Raw genomic sequence first — 17,211 nt, 5'->3', positions numbered from 1 at the left:
GTACGGGGCAATGGGGACGAGTATAAGGACTGTGCTCGGGTTTGTTGTTATTGCTGTTATTGTTATTCGTCGTGGAGGAAGACGGAGCATGTCCATTACCAACGGCACCGCACAATAATCGGTCATCGCTGGTGTTGTCGCTGTCGTCGCGTGTAATGTCGATATCGTCAGGCACAGAAGACATTGTCATGGAAGAATACATGGATGATGTGTCTGTTGTAGTTGGTTTTCGTTGAATAGCAGTATAGTCGCCTTGTCCCTCTTCCTGATGATGCTGTTGATCTTTTGTTACAGCACCCGAAGAAGGCGTCGAGGTAGCGGATAAAAGATAGTCCATGTGTTGAGCGGATAATGCAGCGCTATGTCGCTTGCGTGCATAGCGCTGTTGTTGCTGCAGGAACGACGGCATCGTGTCTGTATGGCGGATCACTTCGCCGGGTGCAAATGAAAGTAATGACGATGATGACGAAAATCGATTTTTGCCGAGCTTCTTTTGCTGTGCACGCGTCCTCAATAACTTTTGACGCAACAGTCGTGGTGGGGGCGTGTTGGCATGTTCTTGGCTCATAGGTGGATCGCGCTCAGGATCGAACGAAAAGTCTTCGAATGGATCTTCAGTGTCCAGAAACAACTCGTCTTCATCATCCTGTTCTTGCTGAGACATTTGGCTGATACGCGGCGTCATGTTGACAAAGGTCTCGTCAAAGTTCGCCAGATCGGTTTCGCTAGCAAGTTCTGGAACATAAGGAGGAGTCAACTTGAGGTTGGCAACGTCTTCCCAATCGACACCGGCGAAGAACGGGTGTGATTGAATAGATTCTACGCCATCCCATCCTAATCGCTCGCAAGGGTCTCTCTCAAGCAGCTATACAAATTTTATAGTCAGGGTTAATGCAGGGACCGATTATTCTTTCATCTTAGATGAAAGGTAAAGTAGCAAGGACTTACGCCGGCGAGAAAGTCGCAAGTGACAGAATCAAAATGAGGTGGGAACTCAAGAGGATCATCCAGAACACGACGGTACATTGCTACGTGTGTTTCTGCCCAGAATGGTGTCTATATTATATATGGTTGGGTTAACGTTAAGCTTATGTGGTTGGGGCCTCTTTGGTACTATAGTAAAATACAAAGGCCTTACCACACCAGCAAGCATCTCATAGAGAAGCGTGCCCAAACTCCAATAGTCGACCACAAATGTGTATGGCTCATCCATGAGCACCTCTGGTGCCAAGTATTCAGCTGTGCCACAGAACGTGCGCGTAATATGCATGTCAGTGTCGGCATCAAACACCTTGGACAAGCCGAAATCCGTCAGCACAATATGACCGTCGCAACCAATCAAGACATTTTCCGGCTTCAGATCTCTACACATCATTCATAAAAAGATGTTAGTGTTCATCTAGGAGAAGCTATGTGTAAAGTAAAGTCTCGTACCTGTAAATGATGCCGTGCTTATGCAAAGTGGAGAGACCGTGGAGGATCTCGGCTGCATAAAAAAGAGTGCGCTCTTCGGAGAAGGTGGTGAATCTTGACATTTGGGTTGCAATATCGCCTCCGCTATAGTAGTCCAGAACTAAAAACAGCTGCTTCTGTGTTTGGAAAGCACAGTGGAGGTTGACCAAGAACGGCTCCTGTCGCAGCTTGACCAAAATGTCACGCTCAGCACGTGTGTGAGTCACTTCCTTTTGCTGAACGACGTGTATTTTTTGAATCGCTTTCAGTGCATACAATTGCTTGTCGATTCGGGAACGGACCAGCAGGACTTTGCCCATGCAGCCCTTGCCCAATACTTTGAGTAGTTCGTAGTCTTGCATGGAAGGCGGCGCGCGTTTCAGTGGCAGCTGATGTTCTTCTTCGTCTTCCTCTTCTTCGTGTTGTTTCTGCTTTTGATGAAGAATGGAAATCATGGACTTGCTGTTGAGGGTTTTGGATACGTCGGATTTGGCGTCCTGTAAACCAACGCTTGATTTCTGCTGGGCACCCTGGCACGGCAGGAGCTTATCTTCTTCGCGTTGGACACTTAGAAAGTCACGCAGCAAGGTGGAAATGGAGACGATGGGGTGGTCGAAACAGCGCTGCAAGTACTTTTCGATCTTGTCAGCATTGGTTTTCTTGCTAAAGGAAAGAAGGTTTTTGATGGATCGACGTCTGCGCAGATGGTGGATGGTGCTGTGTGTGACAGGTGTCGACAATGCGGGAAATGGAATTTTGCTGGATCTGGGGTAATGGGTGCGTATCTGTTTATATGCAGCAATTATCGGTGTTGTTGTTGTTGTTAGTACATGCATGTCTTATTGGCCTGGTAAGCTATCTAAGGGTACCTTTTGATGGAGTTCGACAAAGTCGAATGGGTAGCGGACAAGCGAAACGACAGTAGCGGGCGTCTGGATGACAACGTTGAAGACCTGTAGACAGCATGAAATGAGTTTAGTTGAGTTACACAAACACACAGCACATTGTTTTGTTTTTATCGTGATGAATTATGGTACTGGACTCACGGATAAGACATCCTGCTGTATGGACAGCGTTGTTTCGAATACAGAGATTAAGCGTGGTTCGTGGTCAAGAGTTGAAGAGCATGGCATGGCAAGGTAAGGCTTAGAGAATGGAGAGGAAAGCGAGAGAGAGAGAGAGAGAGAGAGAGAGAGAGAGAGAGAGAGAGAGAGAGAGAAAGAAAGAAAGAAGTAAAACAACAAGGAAAATAAAAGAAGAAAGAAAATAAAAGAAAGAAAGCAGGGATTGTTAGCAGTGGTATCGTTAATATTATTTATGATGGTGCAGTATTAATAGTAGTAGCGGTTGTGGTAGTAGTAGCAGTAGTAGTAGTGGTGATGGTGATAATGATGGCAATAATCAATAAAACTTCAAAAGCGCACATGCAAAAAAACAAAAAAGCTCAACCGATCTGCATACATCATGTTTGCTCTTTTGGTACGACTCCCCTCGTTTTCTGCTTTGGCCTGTAGTATGATAGCTCTGTTTTCGACTGCCAATTCACGCTGTGTCTCCTATCGCTTCTTGTATTTCACATCGTCCATACGTAGCGACATACACACCATCCACACGATACATCACGCATTCACACGGTTCATTTAGTATTGCGCTTGATGGTCAACTCCACCCCCACCCCAACTCCTTACTATTTTGTGTGTCTCTACCGTGTATATGTATCACATAACACAGCAGGTATTCTTCTAGATAGGCATACACATAGCAAGAAGCGGAGCCAAAGAGACACTTCCTCTCTTGCGTTACTATGTAGAGTCTCGGTGCCTTGTGTAGCATGTATGAATTCAATAAAGAATCTCTTTATATATTACATGTCCTATTTTTGGACGAGTGCGGGTGGAGACGAATATCGGAGGGGGGTTAATATGACAATACAGATTTATACTAGACAATCGTGTGTGTAATGTAAGGGGTTGATAGGGAAGCAAGGGATGAGATGTTATAGACTGGGTTTTGGGGTGGTGGTGGTGGTGGTGGTAGTGGTGGTTTGGGGGGGGAGAGGTGGAAGACATGATCGAGCGCTATTAGTACGGATGATGGCTTAACGAGGAAAGGGAACCTTGCCAATATGTAAGCGATCAACACCTTTACTCGATCTCCCACCCCCAACCCCCAAACAGTCCACCACATTGTATTGTGTGGATCACTCCCTTCAGCCTTATCCTTTTAGAGAAGATCTGACATGTCAAGCTTGTACGTACGTTTACTCAGTATCCTGCGAAAGTTCGTCTGCTTAGTTCGCTTTCATCATGGATTATCGGAAACAAGAAAACCTGATTTGCACAATAACCGCACTGTGCAATGACGTTTCAGCATATAATCCAGTCATCCCTTCTCCTTACTTCTTCCATTGTATCCGTCGGCGTGTATGCTGTCTTCCTCGTTTGTCAAATAACGGCTTAAAGAAGTCCTGATCCTCATTCTTTTTATGCCGAAGCTCTCAAGTTTACCCATTGGTCAGCCATGTTTGTTCTTTTGTCTTTCGAGTGCGCAGCCATCGACACAAAAGGTGTAGGACGACAAATTCGAGGCTGAGCCCATCATGGTCATTCATAAGTAAAAAAAAAAAAGGAAAAAGGTATGTTCAATGTATTTTTTTTGTCATGTACAGAGGGGACACGGTTCTTTTTTCGAGAGTTTCATCCAAATGGGAGGCAAGTGAATAAAAGGGGGTGAAAGGCTTTGACTGTAGTTTGTGTGTTATGAGAAACCTGATTCCGTAGAAAAGAAGTAAGAGAGAGAGAGAGAGAGAGAGAGGCGGGAACAAAGAGACACACACACACACACACACAAAGAAAGAAAGCCGAATCGTTGGAGGTCAGGTCATTCATCGATCCTCAGCCCATTCCTGCAAAAAAAGAAAAACAATTGTTGACACAATGTTGAGCGTTCAAAAAAGATACTCGCACGCGTATAGACGCAACACCAAGCACACAAGTGCACACACACACACACACACACACACTAGCCAACACAAGAAAAAGCTTACGTTTTCCTTTCTAATCTGGTTCTCTTCCTCGAGGGTAAAGTCGTTGGTGATGTTGAAGGTTCGTCGAATCTCTTCGGCACTCTTGCCCTTGATCATGTTGGCAACAGTCTTACAGCCAACGTCCAAAAGAGGCTTGATATCAAGGTAGTTTGCAGCCAAGATGATGTCGAACAGGGTCTCCTGATCAACTTCCATATACTTTTGATCCCACTCTTCGATATCCGTGTTACGTCGTTCTTGCTCATCCTGAGTGACGGGGTCGTTGCGGTGGTGGTCACACCATTCGATCACCTAATAGTTAATCACAGGTGCTTAGTAGGCGTAAGAGTGTATGTGTGTGAAACAACCATCATCACCGTCACCAACCAACCCAATACCTGTCCTTTACTTTTTAATTCAGTTCACTTTACCTTACGCAGAACCTTGGCAGTGACGTTGGGAAGAGGAATAGGAGCATCGCTGTCGCCAACATCTATGAAAAAGAAAAAAAAGCGTACTTCGAGTTAGATGACGAATTCAACCATACACATACAGAACGATAAGGTTGTCAATGACAAACAAAAGAAAAGGTAAAATGTTACCTTCCAGCATGTTCTTGATCAAGACAGATCGCTCAGCGACTTCCTTGTCGACAGTGAAGTCTTCGTTGTCAGAGCTGATCAATTTAACAGACATGATTTGTACTTTAAAAGTTGTGCAAATGTGGGAAAGTTACGAGGAAAAGAGAAGAGAAAAAGGGAAACCGGAACTAGACCACGCGCTTATGGCAAAGGTTACCTTTTATATGATTTTGACGTCAGCAAAATAAGCAGCCGCGCCTCATTCTTTCCTGTCGTTTCGAACCCCTTCTCTCCCTCTCTCTTTCTCTCTACTACACGCACATACAACAATAACAGCAAAGCATTTACAGTCAGTGTTTATCATTTTCTGCTCATTGAATACTGAACAAGTCTTTTCGCGCGAAAACCAAAAAAAAAATTGATCAAGAAGTGCGTTTGATCACTTTGCTGGTTGCGCGCCTTATTCTCCTGCCTGCCCTAACAAACACACAGACCCTCCTACTAGACAATAACAGCAACTGCAGCGAAAGGTTTTGGTAATAGTACAATGTAGCAAGTACACAAATATAATTATCACAGGTATCATCCCTGCGCGCGCAGCCACCTGCTTTTCCTGGCGCTGAAACTTTTCTTTTTTCGGAACAAAGAACCGATGACGCTTGCTGCGGCGGATATCTAGAAACACAGAAATGCATTGCCAATGTCTCTAATCCGAATAGCTTATCTATCACTACTGTTATTATTTATCAGGGAACATGAAAAATAGTCTTTAAAGAACGACAAGTTGGCATTAATTTTTAACGCTCAATCGACAATGACAAAATTCAAAAAGGTAAAGAAACGGCTGTTGTGTTTTCGTGCCTGGCGCGCTTGCCCAAATAGTATATTAATTAAAGGAAATTGATAGCGTTTCCTGATTGTTTTGGCACTGTCAGATACTTTGTATATGTACTTGTCTCGTAAAGTATCTGCTTTAGCTCTTCTGTGGCATATGTATTAAACGATCTGATGGTAAAGCAAGTCAGTATCAACTCTTATTTGTCAAGATGTACAAAACACAGCAATGTTGGTAAGTTTCACTGTTGCACGCCGTCTACAATAATACGGTAAGCACTGCTATTACATCCGCCACCGTCTTATGAAAGCCTTTCCTTCTCTCAAGTAATTGAAGCATGCTTCTTGATTCTCTCACAAAGGAATTGAGGAAAAAAAACCATCTATCGTCAAAACCTTGAGCGAATGGCTTATTTACGAACGTCTTGTCGTTCTTGAAAAACATAAGCTATGTAATCTTATATTCACTATACCATTAAAACACAATGACCTGCAGATTGCCTGAAGGAAGTTGCCTCTATTGTTTTTCTCACCGATGATTAAATGAGAAAACTGTTTGAAACATGTTTATATGTATTATGGAATGAATGCTCGATAATAAATCAGCTTGGAAAATATATCTGAAAGTATACTGTCTTGTTCCCTAATATAATGCCAGTAAATAAACATCAACCATACATACATCATGAATTTGCCAGATCATCTTCTCCTGTTCATCATACAGTATCGTGTTGCCCTCAAACCTGTTGTGGCGCCATACAGTATCCTAAACATAGCACTCATCATATAGATAGCTTACAATCGCCAGTTAAGCGATATAATAGTGGCAGCAACAAAAAATACTTCTGTTCTACTATTCAGTGATGTTTCAATTTCCTATACAAGTTATTATGCGTGTCATTCTTATTGCTTTTGCTGCTATGTACTTCAACCGTCTTTAGTACACTGGGATCGTGAATCGTATGCACAGTATATGCACCACTCAGGGTTCTGTAATTAAAGCAACTGGACTGCTAGAATGCTATCATCAAAAACCATACTACATAGACTTTTCAGATCTATACTACATCATTGTTTTTACATGGATGAATAAACGCTCAAAAAATTCAATAAGCGCGAATCCATCTACATAACGCGTGGTTCACAATCAGGTTAGGCCATAGAATGTTGTGAATACTCATTTTACTTTTATGACGTTTGTACACTTGAAAAAAAAGTTACGCATTATTATGCTATTATGCTTTAAGGAAATATACATGGCCATGATCATCATGAGATACAATAACATTGGCACGTGGGTGACTCACCAAGCCCACTGCCTCATAATTGCAAATTTTGGTCTCATTGATGAGTTTTCCGGTAGCTGCCTGGAAACAGTATAAGACCGAATCCTCACCGATACCATAAACCAGTTCGCACTGTGGGGATACAGTTGCTGATACGAAATCCGATCCGGTTTCCTTTTGGTGCGAATATGTCTTGACAATCTGTCCACGCATCGTCATCATATATAGAGTGTTGCTTTTTGTACATACGAGTACTTGATCGATATTCTTGGGCAATGGTACGATGACCTGCACCGTGTGGTTTGCAAGGGCACCAGCGGCCGCGACAGTTGGAGCTGTTGACGATGAAGATGAAGACGATGGTACCTTACTGATATCGGCGTTTATTTGAGGAGTGATAGTGTGCAGGCAGCTGGTTGTTTTGGCATCCCAGACCTACATCGATAAATCAAGGTATAAGCAGCTGAGATGAGCTTTAATAGCGTAAAGATGATTTACCTTTACAGTGCCGTCGCTACTAGCACTCAATACTCGTGAGTTATCGCTGGAAAACAAGACTGAATTCACAAATGATGAATGTCCTCGGAACTCTTTTAATGTTTTCCCAGATCGCAAGCCATGGATCTTGACCGTTTGATCATAACTTCCACTCAATACTTGAGATCCATCTTTGTTGAAGCATACAGAAGTGACGCCTTGACTATGTGCCGGGGAAAGTCGACGTTGGCAAGTTCCAGTTTGCACTTTCCACACCTGGAATCCGTGGGAAAATATCAGTGGCATGTTTATTTGGTGAGTAGAACCTTTCTCCTCTCACCACCAAAACTTACAGCTATTTTTCCATCGTTGGACCCTGATACCAAAAGCTGACTGTCCCGGCTGAAATTTAAGCAAATAACAGAATTATCCATAGCCATCAATCGATCCTGGCACCAAATAGGATCAGCATGAGTCAAAGTTAATAAGAATATAAGATCGAGCAAGGTCCTCTATAGAATGAACTAAGCCTTCCTTTCTACTCTCTTCTCTTACCTCTGCTTGATATTTCAAATCCTTTCTCAATTTTCCAGTAGCGTAATTCCATATTTCAATGAATCCGTCAATTGTGCCAGTGGCAAGATATTGGCCGTTCGGTGCGAACACAGCGGTTTCTGCGTAGGCTTTTTTGCCAGGGAACTAAACAATGAGACGGAAATATCAGATCAATCACTCAATCAAGTTAGCCCTCGTACATAAAAATTAATTCATACTTTAATCGTGCTGTATAGCTGGTTCGCCACAGAGTCATCCTCCGCCTTTTGTTCAGGGACTACACCACGGAACAGGTCATATGCATTATCTGGTGCCAGGATACCCTGATGTTGCTGCCACTTGAGGCATTGGCCTAGCAACGCGAGTAAACGGGATGGCGGTACCACAGTGATCTGATCACCCAAACCTATCAACCGTATTATGAGCTTCTTCTTACATATTCGGCTTCTTCATCAAGTAGCGATTATAGATTTTGAAAGCACCAACCTTTAGCAGCTGCTTTTCGTCTGCCCTCTTTTGTTGCGCCATCTGGATATGCAAGCTTTGCGTCAAATTTTGGTCGCGCCACTAGCTCTTCCAATTTTGCATAACGATCCACTTGGTTCTCTCTTAAAGAAGCCATAGGCTCTGACCTTCGAAGTAATACCTTAGCTGTGCTTTGTTCATTCAACTCGACGAGCTCGGTAATCATCTACTACACCCACACAGTTAAAGTTTTCTTTTGATCAGCATATTTGAGCCCCTTTGTTGATTTCCCGATCGTCACCACCGTAACCACGTTCGTTTAACGTACTTGTTCATAAAGATCGTATAGGTACTTGGGTGGAATTTTCATGTTCTGAACTTGACGTAAGACCACATCCCAGCGACCCTGTTCAATATCCTGTAGGAATGATTCCTTGTTGTCGACTGTATTGAATGTAACGGACGATTCAGTATGTAACGCTCCGAGTGTCCGATCCAGATTATTCTCGCGCAAGAACTGTAGGATCAGACGAATCACACTAAAAGCGAGCTGTTGTTTGGTAAAATTGTACGTATGGGTGGAAAAAGTTACGTTAAAGAATCGATCGCTTACTCGTCGGTTTCGATCGTGTCTGACATTTGGGTGGTGATAGTGATAGCTGAATAAAGAAAAGGGAAGGCTGGCTGACTGCACCAGCTAAAAAGGAAACTCACTGACTTCTTCGCCGTGCTTCAACATTTCCAATCCAGTTAGTTAGTTTCTTGTCCCATATTTCGTCATATCGTCCAGTGTAAAGCTCAGGATAGTATGAGAAATACTGTAGAAGAGATACTTATTAGGGCTTTAACAACCAGTTATTACTCTTTTTCTTGCGCCAAGCTCAACCGCTAGATTTTTACCCGTCATCATTGACTACACACATATATATCAGGCAGCGTAATCGGTCCTGCACCTGCAGTTATAGAGTTTGAAAGTATGCAAAAAATGTCCAGAACTGAAGTCTCTGAAGTGCTACCAAATTTTGGTAAGAACCATTTACAAGCACTCAAAACAACTTGCTCATACACAACCTCATCAGTTTGCGGTTCAGTTTGCGTTAAGAGAAGCAGACCGCGCTGGATTTCTATTCACGCGGCTCATTTTAAAAAGGAAACTTCCGGTTGTCGGAGAGCTTGGTCGATCGCTTACGTCTTGGTTACTTATGCCATACCTTGCTCCAAAGCTACTGTATACCTTCCTGTTTGCATGCCAAGGGTCAGCACCAGTATATCTCGCTCTTTTTTACTCATCGCAACTCGGCTTGAAGAGTGATCAAATTGGCTTACTTGTTGCCATTGGTAAAGAAAGAAGATTGATTCAAACTTCTACTATTTGACTCGAGATCGTTCTTGGCAGAATCTCTGATTTGTCCTACCATATATTATAGCTCCATTCATTTCGGCCATAGCCTGCCCATTATGGACGGCAGTCGCTGACAAGACCAAAACGCACCGATATATAATGTGCATTGTACATACTCTAGCGACACTGGCGATCGTCAGTGTTATGGGCATATCGGTTGCGGTACAGCATGCTGAGCCAGAGACGGAGCGGAGTAAGCTTACAGTGACTCTGGTGACCATCACATCCGTTTGCTTTGCATTCTTTGGTGTACCGGTTGGACCATTAGTGGATGGTGGCGTATTGAAGATATTGGGTCGTAATAAAGATCAATATGGTAGGATAGAGGGGAGTCAGGTTGGACGGAATTTTGCACACGCATGCGAGTACATGTTTGCATCTCGGACTGACGTTTCATGGTGATATAAATGTATAGGTCGACAGCGAATGTTTGGTTCGATTTCATTTGGTGTGGCGTCTTGCCTGGTTGGATTTATCACGGATTGGACCAACGACATGAACGCCATATTTTACGTGTACGCCATATCAGCAGTATGCTTCATCATCGTTGCCGGTAGCACCCAATTCAAAACAGAAAAACTAGATACCTTCATCCGACGACCGTTCTTACAACAGCAGCAACAGCAAGTGAATCCTTTAATACCCAAGCGCACAAAAGCAGCACCTGTACCCTTCGCTTCGAGCTCAACAAGCACTGCTCATTCTGGTAGCAGTGACGGTAGCACCACCAGCAGCGGTGGAGAAGGCCCAACCCGGACGGATAGTAAACTGCATCGAAAAATCAAGCAATTCCAGCTCGACTATTCGACATATGACGACGATGACGAATTTGAAGCAACACAAATACGGCAAAATGAGATCCAGCGATTGATACAGTTTGCGACAGAATCGAGTATCATTGAGGCAGTTAATCTATCCAACCCACCTGCGTCCAGACGACGCTATTCGGGTGTGAACTTGGACGAAGTCGCGAATGCTACGCAACAGCCGACAAGCTTAATAGAACTACTAAAACAACCACACGTGCTCTTGTTTTTTATGACGATGATGCTGATGGGTGCGTCTTTGAATATGGTGATCAGCTTCCTATTCATTTTCCTAAAGCAAGATCTTGGTGCGAGCTCTTCTGTCGTCGGTTTAACAGGATTGGTTGGATCAGTTACTGAGTTACTCTTCTTTTTCTATTCGCGAGATGTAAGTTATCGACATAGAACATTCAAATGTCAAATATACGGATAATGCAAAAAAGACTGGGTCAATTAACTGTTTTTCGTTGCAGCTTATTCGACTTTTCGGTATCAAAAGTCTAATAATCTTGGGCCATGTGTTGACCATCGTCCGTGTATTTTCATATACCATCCTACCCAAGGGACCAAGTGGCGCTAATGTTGCATTGGGACTTCATTTGTTGAACGGCGTTGCATTCTCGGCTTTGTGGGGTGCAGGTGTGGTACAAGCGGATGAGCTTGCCCCTCCATCTTTACAAGCAACATCACAAGGTAAAACAGGCGCATATTACTTATGGACGGGTGAGATAACCCGACGTAGTAACTAAAGAACTGCAAAATCTAGGTCTATTGGCTGCAATGTATGCTGGTGTCGGTGCAGGACTTGGTAGCCTGATGGGTGGCGTTATCTATGAACGTGCTGGACCACACGCCATGTTTTATGCCGCTATCGGATTGACATCCCTCAGCTTGGAGCTTTATCTCGAGGCAAACACAAGATGGGGTATTACGGATATGCTACGGTGGACCTATCGGATGACTGTGCGAATGTATACTTGGACACAACATGTACGCGGCCGAGGACGAGCTGTTCCTCGGTGGAGTGGTCCACGTAGGGAAGGCAGGATCCGGTTGCGCGGTGATGGCGACGACGATTAAGTCTTTTTCCCTGTTTCGAGTAAGTAACCAACCCAGTTTCCCTATCTTTCCATACCACACCCATAACATACAAACACACAACTGCAACCACATGTATATACACCACATATTCAAAACACATTTACATTGCACCCACACACATGATCTGTTTACTTCGTTTACATTTATTGGCGAGGGCTTATTTGCTTGAAGAAAGATACCTGCGCACCTTACCCATCAACAATACATCGCTTATAATCACTTTCAATACCATATATAACAGAAATATCAAAGAACGCATTCATAGAGTCTGGATAGATTTGTCGCCTTTCGTTACCATTCTTTGTAAACTTCAGCACTTTTCTTCTTTTTTGCAATATCTTAAAATTATACTTTTTTTAGCCTCAGATGCTATTCGGCATAGCTAAGAAGTCTTGCTCTTCTTTTCGACGTTGAATATCACGGCGAGCAAGATAATGCAACATTGATTAGGGATATATAATTTACATACTTGGTTTTATGGTGCAGTTCACTTAAACCGTCAGAAACTTTACCCGGCCTCCATACCTAATAACGTGTTGTAAAAGCAGTTGTCTGCTATGTAGTATACGCCAAGACATGCTTTTTTGACTGATTTTGATCGATGCATGAGGAATAGATAGAGCTATTCAAAGAGTTATGGGACACCAAATTGGCAGATTCTCTTATTCAAGCAGTTCTTAGTAGGCTTAGGACCTTTTCTTTATAGAAGCCTTCCCTGCTATATGTTTTCTTCTTCCCGATTTTCCTTATAGTTTTATCGATGAAAAACACCAATTCAGCTAAAAAGCAGCGCATAAAGAAGAATACACTCTTAATCAGAGAATGACCATTTATGATTACTGGCAGTAAAGGTCATCACAGCCCATCGCTTCAGTAAGTATGTACTACTTTTATCAATTTTTATACAGTAAAAGCTAGAATGTATCATACATTTTTATTTTTAAGTAAGACAGAATACAGTTTCGATGGTTATTAATGATATGCACCCATATGATATAGTAAACACATAATGATCACAGTATTTATATACATACGCAGCTATCTGTATATTGATTACGGAGTTCTTTTGTGTCTGATTCGCGAGGTCGCTTAAACCTAATGCATATGAAGGTTTTACATATCGCTCCTTATAAGTGTAAACTGAAAATGCGATTTAGTGTACCGGAAATTATAAGCATGTGGTGATTGTGATAATAAATCCTTACGCATTAGTGCGTAGTGCGTAGAAAGACCCAAAACACCTACTATGTGACGCTCCATCATAGGAGGTAAATACCGTTTAAATGAGACGAACCTTCATTATCTTTTCATCACTACCCTTCCAATCCCCGGCCCTTTCGTTTTGTGCAAATAAAGACGTACTGATATGTCATATACTGAAAAACGACGCATTTGAACAAAAGTATTGCTGCGGGTAACAGGTGAAGAAGGGGATGAGGAAGAAAAGAGCATTGAGAACCGAAGAGGCGGGTATGCTTCTTTTTTACAGATATGGGGTATAATTCAGAAAGTTTTCTTGAAAAAGCCATTGGCCAATTTGCTCAAGGGCAGGGATTGCCGTCCACGAATACTCTCCTTTGAAAAACTCGGCATTGACGAGATTAAATGCATCCGATAGTGTTTCGTTCATCAACCCGTCCATTTCACACTTCCATACTTCTTCATCCGGTTCCTAGCAAAAATAATTAGAATAACTGCCCTACAATAAGGGATGATTTGTATCAAGAAGTGAAAAGACGACTTACTCGACCAAGAGTGAACGCATTAATATTATCCACCAATAGCAGAATAGCAAATCCATGTTGAGACACCAGCTTAATAAGCCGATGTCCCCCTCGGATGTATCGATATACACGGTCGCTATCATCACCTAACGAGTTTTTTTTTGTTGTTAATGCACATCCTCACTTTTTTTGAGCTTTAACGTAAAAGAGTTATACACACCGCCTACGCAGCTTTCGAATTCGCCAGAAGAGAAAAGTAACTGTGTGATATATTTTAACCGGAAAAGATATATCGCGTGCATGTTTCGCTCGAAGCGCATTTGAGCAGAAGCTTGACATGCTCGCCGATCGTGCTGCCAAACATCCTGCACCCATTTAATCACTGCAGACGCATCTTTAAAGTATTCTGGTAATTTTTCAATAGCTTTGCCTTCTTGTGTGATCAGCATCTTAGCAGTATCCAGAGCGATCAATGCCGTTGCCGCTAAAAACATTATAAACATAAAAGAAAAAGATTGAGCTCCTTCTTCAGATGACATTCAACGTTTCCTCTACAATCGGAAGTAGTAGTTGTCTCTTATTCTTCGTTGTTACCTCGAGCATGCGCTTTTTGTTTGGCTATATCATCATCGACCTTGCTTAAGCCTTCGACACTTTCTTGTTTCACCTCTGTATTGGTCGGTGGTCTTAAATTGCTTCTTTTCAAGCATATTTCATCTGCAGTGAGATTATGGATATTGCATTTCTGTTCCAAAATGTTATATGGCCCCTTGCTTTGTTTCGATAATAATGACTCGGACTTGATTTGCTTTCGCGTTTTCTATGGATATGTACGACTCGGTATCAGCTGAATAAAGACATTGTGCTCGATTTTTACTATTGCATACTTTGCGCCAAAAGTCGGCAACGGCCATATCTTGATCTGCCAGTATACATCGGCTGCTATGGATTGGGTTGGTGAAACCCAAGACACAGTCAAAATCAACCTTAGACCAGTTCTCGCGCTCATAGAAAAACATGCCAATGTCGAAATCCTTGGTCCAACGTGTCAGCTTGTCCAGAAATAGTTCAGGCATATTCACTAACACAGAAAACAGTTAAAGATAAATATTGTAATTTCGTGGCTATCTTTCACACACTCACTTGCTCGGTATTTGTTCAACGCGCTTTCCATACTCTATCAGACCAAGAAAAAATTTTGGGCAGCAGTCAGTTAGTATTAGCTGTTGGTATCTTCCAAGCAACAAAAACGTTCACGAACGCGTACCTTGGCAGCTGCCTCGAAAGGATCCGCTTCGGGTTTGGATTTGGGTTTGACATCCTTGCTAATGCTTTTTTTGGAATCGCCTTTCTCGTACTATTAGCATTTTGAAAAGTACTACAAGATTTAGAGCCACGAACACAACGCGCATATTGTTTCTATGGTGCTTGGGTTATATCATACCGTCTGGGTACGGCTCATACTCCTGGTTCTTGGACTCCGTCTCTTTTGCTATTGTTAAACTTTTAGTGACACGTCGAATTGCAAAGCGAAGTAAGTTACAGAAAAGAAAACTTACAGCTGTCATTTGGTTGTGATTTGACGCGTGAATGGGAGAGGGATGGATTTCAAAGTAGTCAACCAAGAGTCTGCGAAGAAAAAAGAGGTCGGGGAAGCACATCGATCTTTTCCTCCCATATTTGTGCGTGGTGTTGTGGCAACATGATAGAATCAGCCAGTTTATGTATAAACATAAATAAACTCAATCTCAAACAAGAGCTAATAATCCTCATAACTATGACGACAGATTATAGCCTTCCAACAATCGTGTGGCTAGACAACCCAATCGGTCCAGCTTTGTGCCTCCTTCTTGAACAAACAGGACAGCACGACCTGTGCAGCTTTCGATGGTTCGAAACAGACGGCCGATTTCAAAGTAAGTGTCCACGTCAGTGAATATTTTAAATCCTGCACCTGCATTCCCGTGCCAAGTATCGAGCCCGAGTGAAACGATAACAATATCTGCCCCAAATTCGCTAGCAAATGAGTCCTTGCCAAGTACCGTTTTTAGAGCCTTTAGATAAGTCGTGCCCGTCGTCGTATCTTGATCGAGAGTTACGTTGATATTATAGCCTTTGCCTGGTCCGGTACCTATTTCATCTGTGCTGCCGGTGTAGTATGGATAACCTGGGTATCCGTGCAAAGAAATGTATACATAACTGATGGATCGTCGTAAAAGATACTTTGTGTGCCATTTCCACTATGACACGCCATAATATGGAGGCACATTACTAATATGCTACACCACGAGCGCGTATTATTTGTATATAATATGGACAGCGACGAAACTTACTGGTGATAGTCAATATCGACAATTAAAACTTTCTTTTTCTTTCCAACGCCGTTGGATGGTTTAGGTCCACTAGGAACTATGGATGTGCGCCCATCAAATTGTAATGGCTTGCACATGGCATTCATTTCAACCATAGTATAATCCTGCAAAAAGCGTGCGGCAACAGCAACATTGTTGATGAAACAATAGCCTACGAAAGTATGCATATATGTGAGCGCATGCAAAGTGATGATAGGATATCAGGATCGAAATCATTCACATACCTCCAGCAACTTGACATGCTGCATGATGACCAGGCGGTCGGCATAAAGCATACGTTGCTGCTGCTGATGATGATGTCGCTGGTACTGTTTTTTGATCTTGATCCACAAGCAGCATCATTTTATGTGCTGCCGTCAGCGTGACCTGGGCAGCGGCGTAGACCGAGCGCCAAGTATTTTGAGTGTATGCCTCGACATGTCAAAGGTGTACTTTCCGACGCGTGCTCTGGAGGTCATATTTGCAATTGGTTTGCTGGGATCAATCAGAATGCTATTGTGAGCGAAAATCTCGGCAGTAATACACTTTTGTCCATCGAGCTTTGCAGCTACCCAATCACTGTGAATGCTGTGCAGGAACTGAATATAATCGTCATGGTGAATGTTCAATATGGGAGTCAAAGTGTAATCATTGGCACTGACAACATAGAACTGATCAGGTTTCTTGTCGATCTCATTTTTTATCGATGTCAATCGTGCTGGAGAATCTGATACCTCGCCGGGTGTATGTTACTTTGTGCATGATTTATTACTTTTTGCAACGCTGCCCTCATATATGAATTATATCACTTACCGCCATAGGCTGTGATTTCACCACACGAATACTCGAAAGGTGGATTGTGCTCGAGACAATCTTCTGAGAAAACGACGTACATGCTGTTGAAAGAGAAGCTAAAAGCGCGAAACTGGATGTGCCAGTTTATATAGTGAAATTGCCTTGTTTCACAGATCCTGGATTCGTCATTGTGAGTCTAATCTTTATGTTACTTCAGGTAGTACCCTTTTTCTAAAAACTTGCATTTACTCATCTTGATAACGGAAGCATGATATACAAGTAAACTCCTGACCGGCCAAGATTTACAAGGTTTTAGATGAGCTACCGCGACTGCGCTGCGCGACATTTTTGATATGT

The 17,211-nt window shown here is 42.7% G+C and overlaps 6 protein-coding genes across 6 annotated transcripts; 1 reads left to right on the top strand and 5 right to left on the bottom strand.

Moving 5' to 3' along the window:
* Positions 1 to 736: 736 nt before the first annotated feature.
* Positions 737 to 2,288, bottom strand: BDB00DRAFT_774136 (kinase-like domain-containing protein; the record flags this gene model as incomplete). The annotated part of the gene is made up of 5 exons (XM_053120134.1): positions 737 to 865; positions 949 to 1,056; positions 1,139 to 1,364; positions 1,435 to 1,858; positions 1,958 to 2,288. Coding segments are annotated over 5 exons (1,218 nt in total), but the record flags the coding sequence as incomplete, so codon positions are not given.
* Positions 2,289 to 4,243: 1,955 nt separating this feature from the next.
* Positions 4,244 to 5,330, bottom strand: BDB00DRAFT_852918 (E3 ubiquitin ligase complex SCF subunit sconC). The gene is made up of 4 exons (XM_053125588.1): positions 5,080 to 5,330; positions 4,909 to 4,970; positions 4,499 to 4,789; positions 4,244 to 4,357 (listed from the first exon to the last, which is right to left on the bottom strand). The coding sequence occupies exons 1-4, from the start codon at positions 5,171 to 5,173 to the stop codon at positions 4,337 to 4,339; spliced, it is 468 nt and encodes a 155-aa protein (XP_052973871.1). The 5' UTR covers positions 5,174 to 5,330; the 3' UTR covers positions 4,244 to 4,336.
* A 1,731-nt stretch (positions 5,331 to 7,061) lies between these two features.
* Positions 7,062 to 9,394, bottom strand: BDB00DRAFT_852911 (WD40-repeat-containing domain protein). The gene is made up of 8 exons (XM_053125587.1): positions 9,289 to 9,394; positions 9,004 to 9,214; positions 8,697 to 8,901; positions 8,429 to 8,616; positions 8,211 to 8,354; positions 8,009 to 8,104; positions 7,677 to 7,931; positions 7,062 to 7,613 (listed from the first exon to the last, which is right to left on the bottom strand). Exons 1-8 carry the CDS (start codon positions 9,312 to 9,314, stop codon positions 7,128 to 7,130), a joined length of 1,611 nt encoding a protein of 536 aa, XP_052973870.1. The 5' UTR covers positions 9,315 to 9,394; the 3' UTR covers positions 7,062 to 7,127.
* A 411-nt stretch (positions 9,395 to 9,805) lies between these two features.
* BDB00DRAFT_852908 (major facilitator superfamily domain-containing protein) lies at positions 9,806 to 12,363 on the top strand. The gene is made up of 5 exons (XM_053125586.1): positions 9,806 to 10,013; positions 10,103 to 10,393; positions 10,493 to 11,271; positions 11,357 to 11,576; positions 11,650 to 12,363. The coding sequence occupies exons 1-5, from the start codon at positions 9,878 to 9,880 to the stop codon at positions 11,961 to 11,963; spliced, it is 1,740 nt and encodes a 579-aa protein (XP_052973869.1). The 5' UTR covers positions 9,806 to 9,877; the 3' UTR covers positions 11,964 to 12,363.
* Positions 12,364 to 13,467: 1,104 nt separating this feature from the next.
* On the bottom strand, positions 13,468 to 15,170 carry BDB00DRAFT_878344 (uncharacterized protein; the record flags this gene model as incomplete). The annotated part of the gene is made up of 8 exons (XM_053127723.1): positions 13,468 to 13,656; positions 13,730 to 13,854; positions 13,929 to 14,192; positions 14,303 to 14,528; positions 14,596 to 14,789; positions 14,852 to 14,885; positions 14,976 to 15,065; positions 15,153 to 15,170. 8 exons carry the CDS (start codon positions 15,168 to 15,170, stop codon positions 13,468 to 13,470), a joined length of 1,140 nt encoding a protein of 379 aa, XP_052973868.1.
* A 313-nt stretch (positions 15,171 to 15,483) lies between these two features.
* On the bottom strand, positions 15,484 to 16,954 carry BDB00DRAFT_878343 (uncharacterized protein; the record flags this gene model as incomplete). Its single annotated transcript, XM_053127722.1, has 5 exons — positions 15,484 to 15,907; positions 16,042 to 16,231; positions 16,305 to 16,491; positions 16,632 to 16,786; positions 16,873 to 16,954. The coding sequence occupies 5 exons, from the start codon at positions 16,952 to 16,954 to the stop codon at positions 15,484 to 15,486; spliced, it is 1,038 nt and encodes a 345-aa protein (XP_052973867.1).
* Positions 16,955 to 17,211: the final 257 nt, after the last annotated feature.

The sequence above is a fragment of the Zychaea mexicana genome, assembly GCF_025766255.1.
Source record: "Zychaea mexicana strain RSA 1403 chromosome Unknown BDB00scaffold_133, whole genome shotgun sequence".
Classification (NCBI taxonomy): Eukaryota; Fungi; Mucoromycota; class Mucoromycetes; order Mucorales; family Lichtheimiaceae; genus Zychaea; species Zychaea mexicana.
Note: the sequence above shows the minus strand (reverse complement) of the source record. Positions and strands in the feature narration are given on the sequence as shown.